The sequence below is a fragment of the Passer domesticus genome, chromosome 1 (genome assembly GCF_036417665.1).
Source record: "Passer domesticus isolate bPasDom1 chromosome 1, bPasDom1.hap1, whole genome shotgun sequence".
Lineage (NCBI taxonomy): Eukaryota > Metazoa > Chordata > Aves > Passeriformes > Passeridae > Passer > Passer domesticus.
In genome coordinates this window covers 148,431,553-148,443,351 of record NC_087474.1, presented here as the reverse complement: position 1 = coordinate 148,443,351, position 11,799 = coordinate 148,431,553, and the positions used below count along the sequence as shown (strand labels likewise).

General features: G+C 40.1%; 1 protein-coding gene across 8 annotated transcripts in view; it reads left to right on the top strand.

Moving 5' to 3' along the window:
- ENPP2 (ectonucleotide pyrophosphatase/phosphodiesterase 2) overlaps positions 1 to 11,799 on the top strand; it is a 71,790-nt gene that overhangs the window by 22,640 nt on the left and 37,351 nt on the right. For all 8 annotated transcript variants that reach the window (XM_064395551.1, XM_064395543.1, XM_064395599.1 and 5 more), the window contains exons 4-8: positions 906 to 1,031; positions 3,071 to 3,131; positions 4,353 to 4,450; positions 5,456 to 5,535; positions 6,765 to 6,884. In XM_064395551.1, the coding sequence (XP_064251621.1) occupies positions 906 to 1,031; positions 3,071 to 3,131; positions 4,353 to 4,450; positions 5,456 to 5,535; positions 6,765 to 6,884 (485 nt within the window). The remainder of the gene's footprint in view (positions 1 to 905; positions 1,032 to 3,070; positions 3,132 to 4,352; positions 4,451 to 5,455; positions 5,536 to 6,764; positions 6,885 to 11,799) is intronic.

The window sequence follows — 11,799 nt, the reverse complement described above, 5'->3', positions numbered from 1 at the left end:
TCTTGTCCACAGCAGACACATATGTTCACATATGCATATGGATACCTCTATAGCCCCTGGGGCTGTTGTGCGAGTGGTCATATACTCCCACAGGCATTTATTCAGGCAATTACCACATGTGTGATCTGTAAATATTACACACTTACAGAAAAAAGCCCCAAATGAAGCAGAAAAGGGGATAAAAGACACTGCTCTGATGTGTGGTTTTTTACTGAGTGCATGTTGTCTAAAGTGATTTTTATAGTTTCTTGTGTGGGCCTTATTGTGGAAAACCATATGTTTAAAATCATTGGCCCTGTTCCAAAGCACTGTACTACCCTTGAGCGAGCCCCTAATTTAGACAGGCCAGATCTTAAATTTACTTGCAAGATGAGAGAAGATGGAGTTCTCACAGTGACCATGCCATGCTTTTTTCTGAAGAACAGCTCTTGTATTTTCATATCTTTGAGGCTGGTGATGGATCTGCCCTGTAGGGGAGGAACTGATGGTGGGGAGTAAGGCATCTCTTTGCATCGATGTAGTCTCTTTTCTACTTTCTTACTTTGAACAGGGGACTGTAGTAATTGTGAGGAAAAACAAAGATTACCCAAGAAACACGGGAAATCTTAGTTTGTGCTTTAGGTTCCACCATTTATCTGTGAAAATCCTTTTTTGTCTTTTCCTTTCCACACTTTTTCTGGCATTGAGATTGTATAAAGCCTGGAATACCAACACCTGAGAGTATCAGAAATACTGACACACCTGTTTGTGGAGGTGCCCTTATGCACTTGCAAGTGACAAGGGTCCTTTTTTCTTCTGGTTGACATACCTACTTTAACGACTAGAGTGTTTTCATTATAGCGTGAATGAATAGTTTTTGTTTTGATTGCAATCTCTCATTCTTGCTTACATTGTGAATATTTTAGCTCGGGGCTGGGAGTGTACCAAAGATCGCTGTGGAGAAACCAGGAATGATGACAATGCTTGTCACTGCTCTGAAGACTGCTTAAGTAGAGGAGATTGTTGTACTAATTACCAAGTCGTTTGCAAAGGTAGGTCTTTGGTCTTTCTGCCTCTTATCTTTCCAAACCCAATAGAAGACAGGGTAAAAAGTTTTCATCTAAAAGAGGACCTCTCCTTGTTTTGCTTTGATTTTTTTTTTCTTTTTAATTTTTTTTAGGAGGTGGGGGAAGTGGGGAATTGCATTTGTAAATTTCTGGGCAGAGGGAAATAATATGTTGAAGGATGTTATCTTTGCCTGTAGAAGTAATGGTAGGAAGAAGAAGAGGTGGAGGTGGATGAAGAAGAGTTTAAAGCAAAGCTCTAAAGTGTTCAGATGCGTTTTTCTGCATCACAGTGAGTGCAGGGTTATCTAATGATCCCAGAAGGACTGGAGCATTCCTAGATATGTTATCTCTGTCCTAAAGACCTCTCTCCACCCCCACCACAAAAGATCCTGCTCAAACTACTTGGTCTAACATCTGTAAGCTTTGTTTCTTGTGGAAGAGGAGTTGCAAGAATGCGAGGGCTATTACTCCAGGGCTATTACTGGCAGGTGGGTGGCCGTGGGCTTCAGATGACCGTGACACACCTTGGCTGCAGAACAGCCCCTACTGCCTGGTGGGTGCATGGGCTTTGAGGACTTCATTTTCATCCACTGCTCCGCTCTTTCAGAGCGTGGATGCCTGTCTAGTGTGTCTGCCATTGACAGTAGGTCTTCTGGTCCTTGGTAATGAGCTCTACAGGTTTCTGCTTTTGTATCTCACCTAGTTCTTAGGTTTTTTAATTCATTAACTTTGCAGGGGCAAGGGTTACAGTTTGAAATTGTTTCACCATTTTGGACAAATGCATGTGTTCACAAAATTACAATAGTCTAGACACATCCATACACTGAAAATGAGCCTTTTTTTTTTTTTACTTGGGTTTTGCTGTTGGGAATCCAAATGGAGTGTGTATTTTTCAACAAATCCCTGTAGATTGTCCTTACCCTTCCCAAAGAAACCAGAAGCTGAGACCACTTAAATAATGGTATAGTTTTCAGTTCCTGCCTTTTTTGTGAGCTTCCTCTCACAACGGTCAAGACAGAGGAATTCGTATGTCTCTAGCTTCAATATATATAATCTTAATTTAATTGAATAATAACAAGCTATCTCAACAACGCTGGAACTCTGACATGACTAACCTTTATGTGAGAACAGTGTCTCCTCTTTATTCGTGCCTTTGCCTATCTGAGGATAGTGCATTGTGTTTCTTTTTTGCCTTGGAAATTGTCCATCCACCTCCTCTCATGGTCAGCTGGAATTGCTGCAGCACACTTTTCCTGCAGGTCTTTTCTATGATGTTTTTTGTTTTGTTCTTTTAATTGAATTGCAGTTCCTTTAATAGTGCCAGGTTCAGAAAGTAGGGTTGTTAGTTAATAATTTGGTTTTTTCAATTGATCTGTAAAAATGCAAGTCATGAGCCACTCTATAGACAGCATTCAGCAGTGAAAACCTTAAGAAAACAGTGGATTGCACAAAATAATTTTAACTAATGTAGCTCTGAAAGAGTATTTAATGCCTTTTTTTAGCTTGAGTCTCACCTGATCCATGAGCTGATCACCTCTCTAAGCCAGCTGGAAACTATTTAGAGTTGTTTTTCTTCCCCAGACTGAATTTTGTTTTGTGCACATAGCCAGCTGAATCAGCTCATGGAGCCATCAGCACTGATGGTAGGAGGGTGGGAATTCACAGCCAGAAGCAGTGCTACCTGTTTTTGACAGATCAAAAATAAAAAAAATTAAAATAGATGACCACTGTGTCTAAAGTATTACCACTGTCTCCTGTGGTCAAAAGGACACTTTTAACTCCAGTTTTAAGAGCTATTGTAGAAGTGCTAGTTTGGCTGTTTTTGTTGAATAGAATATAACCAGATCACTTGTTCAGCTTTGTGGAAACACATTCTCATTATTCATGGGAAATATGACAATTCAGTCCATTAACTGGAACTAGACTTTATTTTTTTTAATGTATATTTTCTGTGAAACCTGTAGCTGTATCCACAGATTTTGTATTTTTTGGTTTTTTAAACTCCAATGTGACTTTTCTGGTAGGAGAAACCCACTGGGTGGATGATGACTGTGAGGAGATAAAGGCTCCTGAATGTCCAGCAGGGTAAGTGCTTTGGTTGCATCTGGAAAGGCAAATACAGCAAAGCCAGTGGTCCCCAGCTCTGCCTTGGATCTCTGCCCCTCACGTTTCTGCACTGGCTCTGTCATGCAGGCTGAATAACTGTGGGTTAGATTCTTTCCTGGGCTTCCCCATTTCTAAAGTTAGGCTCATAATATTGTCATGCATTTGTGCTGCTGGATGAGTAGTGGTGTATAATATTTGGGTTTGAACTCTTGGTCTTCAATCACCTGCTGCTGGGTTTGCCTGCTTCACTTACATGCATAGGGGAGGTAGCCAGACTCCTCTGAAGTCAGTGGGAAGGCCTAGGTTGTTCTGCTTTCAGTAAAATTCAGGATAAGCCATACATGAACACAGTTCGGGCTGTTTTTTGGGTTTTTTTAATGGAATTTTGTACTTTCAGCATTATGCTCTTAAATGAAAGGATTTCTAAACTAAGTGGGGTACAGACTTACTTAGTGAGGAATTTGAGCATATGAGTAACATGGAGAAAGTAACTTCTGAAAGCATTTGTTTCATTATCATCCCTAAAGGAAAACATCTGCTCAGGTGCTGTGGTGGGTTGCAGCTCAGCCTGTGCTGTTAGTAGGATAGCTTGGAGATGCTTCTCCTGGTGACAGTGACAGCTCTAACCCCTGCAGCAGATGACCTTAAAAGCCCAGGTGTGTCCATCCATGGGGCGTGTATTTGCCTGCTTGGACTTGACTTTCAGTAGCAGTACTAAATTCAAAAAGTAATAAAGTAACAGGAAATCCTGTCATCTTTAGTATGTTAGAATGAACTGTGCCTCACAGAGCATGCTCCAAATGCCCCATGCGCTTCTGTCTGAGAAAGACCAATGGTTGTGAGACATGTGGTTTTTAACTAGAGGTTGTGCGGTGGAGTGGGTGCTTGTGCATGGTAAATCTCCTTCTCCATCGCCTTCTACAAGCATTTGCCTTTATGGGTTATATCTTTTTAGCTCAGGGAAGATGTCCTTTATGTTGGATATCAGCCCTTTCACTGACTGTGAGTGAGCACTGGCTGTTACTAAGTGTGAGGATTATCAGTTTCTCATGGTCTGTTAAGTATGTAAAAGACTATAGGTACATAGTTTATACAGTAACTGAACTTCTGGATTTCCTAGAGACTCAGTGAGCAAGTGGAAATAAAAAAACCCTAAAATTTTGAAGTGCTGCATTATATTCCTGCCACTTTTGCCTTCAGCTTTGTTCGTCCTCCTCTGATCATCTTTTCTGTTGATGGTTTCCGTGCATCATATATGAAGAAAGGAAACAAGGTCATGCCCAATATTGAAAAACTGAGTGAGTACATCTATTTTCTGTCAATAAATGAAAGACAGTCTCCTGCAGCTCAATTGCTTTCATTGTTTGTTGGGCAACAGAAGGGTCAGCATGGAGGTGAAATGGCAGAAGTCCCCGTTAAATTAGGTGATATCAAAGCACCCTGAATAATGCATTACACAGCTGCTGCTTTGGGAAATGCTGCTCAGAATCAGTGACCTTCTTGTTTTTTTGTCAGCAAAGAAATTTGTCTTTAGTACATTATATGTATCATGCATGCTTACAGGCTAGTTGGTAGGTGCCCACAAAATTTTCCACTTGGTTCAGAAATGTCAGAGGTATGGATAAGTGGCTGCAGAAGCTGTACTTGGGTGCCTGGTAACTGGCTGAAAACATGTCCTGCACTGACCCTCCTGGGAATGGGCATCCCCTTGGGCTTGTGGAGGGCTGGGTGCACTGAATACTTGAGCCTCTCTGTATTGCATGGTAGTCTGTGTCTGCCTGTACCCTTGAAATGTGTTGGGGTTTTTTCCCCGGTGTGTGCTGGCCCTCATATTTGTGTAGCCAGCTATGGTTGGGTTCAATGATCTTGAAAGTCTTTTCCAGCCTGAATGATTGTATTATGGGGGGCTGAGGCCACAAAGCCCAGTGTGAAACTGCAGCTTTGGTGTATTTATTACTTAAAATAAACCTGTGTTTTCTCATGTTGTTTTACTTAACAAGACACTTCCAATGACTCCAGATGGAGACTAGCTCAGGAAAAAAAAACCAGTCTATGGGAATATAGCTGGTTCTGTAGTCATCTGGAGGCATTATCTGAGTTGTCAGTTGTGAAATGCAAAGAGTGCATTAGTAGATTTACTACTGACCTTACTGCTGACTGCTGTTAAGCAGCAGAAAGTTCATTTAAATTAGTTAAAATTTACCTAGTTTCTGCATCATTTTGAGTCACAAAAATTGCTTTCTCTGGTTTTGTTTTCCATGTCTAAGAGCTTTGCTTCCTCACGTTTGCATTTGATTTTTCAGGATCTTGTGGAACACATTCTCCTTACATGCGACCTGTTTACCCTACAAAAACATTCCCCAACTTGTACACCCTTGCTACCGTAAGTCCCTGGGAAGGATTTTTTAATGATTTAATGATAAAATGTTGCACTGGAGTAAAGTGTGTGTTATGGGAAGCAAGGTTTAAAAAAAAAAAAAACAACAAAAAAAACACCCCCCCCCCCCAATATATATATGTATAACTGCTTCATTGTCCATCCTTTTTGGTATTTATTTATGCTAAGTATTTTCTTCATTTTGAAGAAAAAGTATTTAAGTATTTTCTTTTATTTTGAAACGGTGAAATGGATTGTATCTCACCATTACACACTGTCAAAGCTTTCTTATGCCTACTTCTGCAGTTATTTGTACTGCTGCATAATTACAGGTCAAAGTTTTCCTAGGGGAAAAAAAACCACCCCTGAAATGCTGCCCTGAATACAACCAGCAGTTGTTTCTCTGCTGGAGCAGCCGGAGTCAGTGGGGCAGTGAGCAGCTGCTGAGTGCTGGCCCTGCAGAGAGAGGAGCCAGCGCTGTGCTGCGGTGGCAGGGCTGGCAGCCAGGCTGTCCCCACACCTGTGTGACACTGATAGTGCTCCCAAAGCTGCCACGAGGGACTCTCCACCTGCAGCTGCAATTTTTTCCCCTTCTTTTTCTTTCGTGCAGCTACTGCACAAATGTTTAAATGGATGAGAGTGGAGCATATGGAGAAAGAATAGGATGGGAGGAGAGAGGGCCCAGAGAAAGGAATTTTCTGGTCTTCTCCCTGAATTGCTTTTACGGCAGGACAAATTGTGGTATTAAGCCATGGCTTTGAGTGACCTGCCTCATTTTTTTTCCCCCTTGGAAATAATTTATCTAACAGAAGCTGTCATGGAGATAAAAATAGTATAAAATGGAAATGCTAAGTGTTACTCTTGCAACCAGAGAATGAATTACTGTGTCCAGAAAGGGCATTCATAAATAAGAACTGTAAGCACAAACAGATCTTGTTTTTATACATTTATACTTTTTCTTTGATGACCTCAAACTAACTTTTAAACAGTGTGAAAAACTTGAAAGTATTGAGTAACAGGAGTTTTTTATTCTTTTTAGCATAATTCAATAATCTCTTACTGCTTTCGTTACTACAGCCACATTTAAATGTGCTTATCTGAAAGTAAAAATCTTTTCTGGTATGTAGTTACAAAGATACTTATTTTAAAATAATTTAGTGGTACTTTCAGATAGCTAGGAAGCACTGCATTTGTGTTCATTAGGGTTTTACTAATTAATCTACTTCTGCACAAAGGGACTCTATCCTGAATCACATGGGATTGTTGGCAATTCGATGTATGACCCAGTGTTTGATGCCAGCTTCAGTCTTCGAGGGCGAGAGAAATTCAATCACAGATGGTGGGGAGGTCAACCAGTAAGTTTCAAATTCCCTCCTACTTTTTTCTTCCTCCCTCTTCTCCCCTCCCCCTGTGCTGTGGAACATAGCCAATAATAATAATTAAAAAAACCATATGTTAACAATTTGTACCTAATCCCTACCCCCTCCTCCCCCTGGCTGCCCCTCCGTCTATCAGTTTAATGTAATGTTTTGAGCTGGCTTTTGCTTTTCAGAATAATAAATCCATTGACTATGGAAAGGTGTTTGCACTGATAAGTATAAATTAGACACAGCTAGGATAAAAGCCTCACTTGAGGCAGCAGTGTAACACAGTGATTTTGTTACTATGGCATAATGTTTCCTTTTCATTATGGGTTTATTAGTTTTTTGTCCTAGTAATGTTCTTGAGAAGTTCTAGTATAAATATTTTGTCAGCATAGCACAGCATAATTTCATAATTATTACTAAAGTCCACAAGTAATCACTGTTACCTGATTTACTGCAGAGGCTGTGGAAACTTGAGAATTAATTTCTGCCTTGAGCACAGCAGCAGAGGCTGGTCCAGTCTCTTGGATTAGTGTTGGACTAGGTCTGAACCCTTATTCTAGGCAAGGAGATGGAGTCCTTCCAAGTATTCTGTGTTACTACAGCAAAGACAGTCCCTTTGCTTCTGCTGCACTTTCCCTGTTGGTGCATGCTGTAGTGGCTTTCTTTGACAACAAAAGTAAAACCAGCAAGGTTGAAGTGCAGGAAGCCAAGGTGCTTGCACGTTTTGTTGCACTGATTGCTTAGGGAACTATGGTTTAAATGCTCTGTGATGAATCAACCTCACAAAAGAGTGAGATATGGTAGAGGTGAGGAAATCAGAAGGGGTTTGGGAACAACATAATCTGTAATTTGTTTGCTAAATTGATCTGTATCACTCCCCAAATCTCCTGAGACAAATATCCCAAAAGGCTAAAGGAGTTACTCTGACAATTGTAGGCTTAGCAAGTGTGTGTTTTCTGCAAGTCCTTTAGTCCACAACAAATGTGAGACAAGACAATTTAGAGGTGCAGGCAGATGTGTAACAGGCAGATGTGTCTGGCTGAAGCTGAGACAGAATGAGGTATTTGTGCTTTTGAAAAGTGTCAGTGAGGCACTCACTTGGCTAGCTGTGCCCTGGGTTAGCTTTTGGCCTGGGTGGTGAGGAGAAGACAGGGTGAGGAATATAGCTATTACCTTTCCAGATGGAATCAGGATCAAAACTAGGAGCAGCAAAAGAGCAGCAGTGTGGAATCTCTTTATCTCAGCTGCAGCCAGAACCACACAGTTAAAACCTGCTCCAGTCTCGAGTCAAGCTTACAGATAATTCTGTGGCTCAGCTGCTGTGTGACAACTCATTAAGCAGCTGGAATTTAATTATGCATTGCAAATTTAATTCTGCATCTTACCTTAACCATGGTTAGCTAGGAGTTAGTGGAGAACTAATTGTTGGGGCTTGTACAAATGTCTCTACTTTTAAACTATGACATTTTAGAAGTACAATATAAGTCTATGAATGCTTCATCACCTGCTATGTTGTGTGGGGAACATTGTTAATTCCCACACCTATGCTAAGCCAGGGAATAAAAGATTTTCTGGATGAAAAATGTCATCTGAGAAGAGTTTGAGAAAGTTATGCAATAGTGGGTGACCTTGTGCTGGATGAAATCCTCAAAGGATGGGGTGTGGGGGGGGGGGATTGCATATCCAAGTAGGGATGATAAAATAAACCAGTTGTTCTGAAGAACTGTTGAAAAGGAAACACACAAATCATGTAATAAATTGGACATGTCTTTGGAAAATTGGAAGCAAATGCACAGAGTAAGGACTATAATTCAATTCCAGTACACTATAATATGAGGGAAACACATAAATTGGGCAGACCTGATAGAGTGGCCTGAGAGAGTAGCTGGATAAGGAGGTGATAGATCTCTTGCAGAAATATGATATAAATTGTACTCTCTCTGCATGTGCAAGAATTGCACATTTAATAAGAGCGCTGCAGTTTTTTAGTAGAGAAGTTATTTCTGTCTATGTATTGGTTAGATGCAGTCAGTTTCTAACACCTTTTTATAATTTTCTTTAAATATGACATTGACATAGACTGCCCAAAATACCTGGGTTTTGAAAGATGAGACAGTTCAATTAAGGGGGTAGAAAGGGATACCTAGTCTGTGTATCACAGGAATCCTGTCTGTCATATCACATATTCAGCTGGCTCTTTTTAGGTCCTGGGTCTCAAACTGAAGTACTCAAAACCTGCAGAGTGGGATATGGTTTGCACAGGATTGGAAATTAGTGTTTTTCTGTGCAAGAAGGCAGAAAGTGTCTGAAACTCCCAGCTTTGTATTATGGCTAAAACGCCTAGAAGAGAATGTAATTTAATGTTGATAATTTCTGAAATACTTTCTGCTCCTGGAAGCTGGCCTACTGTATATGGTTCTACGAAAATGTAGGGGTGTTTGGTGGTCTTTCCTTCCTTCTTTCTTTCTTTAGTTGTTCTAATACTCAGTCTTTTGCTGAAAACCAGCCAGATTACCCCAGACATCAGTGGGATTTGGCAGAAGAATATCTGAGTGCTTTTACTCCACGAATTATGAGAAATTAATAGCATTAGGAAAGGGAGAAGAGGGGAGAAAGTAGCTTGGAAGTGTTTCAGGGTGCTGTAACTGGTTATGGGACTTCCTGATTTAGTGTACAATGTTGATTTATTATATAAGCTTAAAACAGCCTTGTTTTCAAAACAAAAGTGTTTCATAGGAAACAGCCATAAAACCACTCCTCATACTGAAACAGCGTCTCAGAGAAATGGTGAGCATCAGGGCCCATGGGGGAAACTAAGTTTACTGTTCATTTTTCATGACATTGACGTTCTTGTTTTCATCCCAAGTAACTTTAGGCACTAAATTTAGGCCCCAGCTGTCTTTCTTTGGCTTCTGTTAAGCATAGCTTTCCATGTCTTGGTTTGATGTAGTGAGTTTAAGCTTACACTACATATATTGGGCTTTTTTTAAGTGATCTTTCATGATCTTTAGAAATAACCCATTGGCCTCTCCAAGGTCAGAAGAGGCAAGGTATACAACTGCTGGTTAAGGGGCACAGAGAGGCTCCTTCACAAGGTAACCTGGCTTGCATCTGAGTTTGGGACCAAAGATATCTTTCACTTTGGAAATATCATAATTATAAAAGTATTTATGGATGTTTAGGGTGCCTTATATGTAGCTTTAAATTCACTATCAACCTTTTAAAGACTACAACCCTCAGAAAAGGACTATCTTGAGGTGCTAATCCTTAAACATGGCCATGACATTCCTAGGTATCAGACAGCATGTTGTGAAACTGTCTTTGTAGTTTTCAAGGTATGCCTGTGGACATTAGCTATCATCACCCTGCATCTTAACATGATGTTCCCGATTCATCCAAATTTATATATCAGTATTTAGATTAAAACCATTATTGGAATTTTTTTGATTTTCTCTGTCTGATAATTACAGAAGAAGCTTCAGAACACTGTTGTCTGCCTTTCCATCCTGAACAGGTCTTGCAATCACTTTGTTGATTGGTAGGGGAAGCAGAAGGAGAGATGTCTGTGATTCTGTTTTAAAAGTACTTCTTTTTATCCAGCTTGAGCCATGAACAAGCAACAGGACTTTGTCTATTTATTTAATAGACTTCTTGTACCACAAATCTTCTGTCTGGGCAAGAAGGCAATGTTTAGTTTCCAAGTCTGGGAGAGCATTTCTGTTTTGTAAGAAGTGTGGAAGGGGCTACTCCACATTTTACCTTGTTGGCAGAACAAATTGCAAATGGTGCAGGAGTAGTATTAATTCTACGTGCTTGCACCAGTATTGTACACCTTTCTTTACTAGGAAATGCTGTGATTTCCTCTTTCCCACCTTTGCCTAGATGTGGAAGGGATTTCTCGTGTTGCTACATGAGCCTTTGATGCAGCCTTTGATTCATGTGGCATGTTAAATATGTGTCAGCCTTTGTGAAGTTGTGGGCTCTTGTTTATTCATGGAAGATTAAAACCAGGGCGGTGTCCCACTTTCTGTGCAGATTTTCAAAGAAAATTCCACAGCTATCTTGAATAACTCTGGATTAAGTACTTGCACACCTGTCTAGCAGTAAGAAGGGAGAACCTGGGACTTCCATGTTCCATATGGCATTGACACCTAACTTGTTGTTTAGCCTTGTCTACTTTTATCTATAAGTAATGGAGGAGAATTGTAGTATTCAACACAGAGTATATAAAAATAAAAGTAATTTAACTTGCAGGATATGTTTAATACATATCTGGGAAAGCATGCATACTATTTTCATACTATTTTTCAGGACACATGCCAGTGTACTAGGTGTGAATCTGTGATTGCATAATTTAATAGGTCTTTCTGTGTTGGAAAAGCTAGATATTGTTGGTTTCCTATAGCATAGTAGGAAGATAGAGTGGTTGATCTCTCATTATTTTTCAAGTATTTATTCCCTTTCTCTCTGCTTAAGCAAATTAATTCAGAAATATGTCCTTTATATAGTTTGCAATACAGTTAGTCTCGTCCCCTATGCAAGCCAGGAGTGGACATTTGACATGGTTAAACAGCTGACTATAAAATTCTAACATATTAACAGTTAAACCCAACAAAATTATGCATGACAAATAGATTGCATAAGCTCACAAATGGTACTGACCTTGCAGAACAATTACCCTTATTTGCTTCTTAATCTCAACTGGTTTGAATGGACAAGGTTGGGAAGGCATCTGGTAACTTCTTTCTGTCCCTCCTGCACAGCTTGTAGACTGCCTTGAAAGACAATGAATTTAACTTAGACAGTGAGAGGCAGTCACTGGTGATAAGACCACAGTAAGAGTTTGCTGCCAGTATTTCTACTGAAGTTACTATCCTTGTAGCCAAAATACTAAATAAACTTG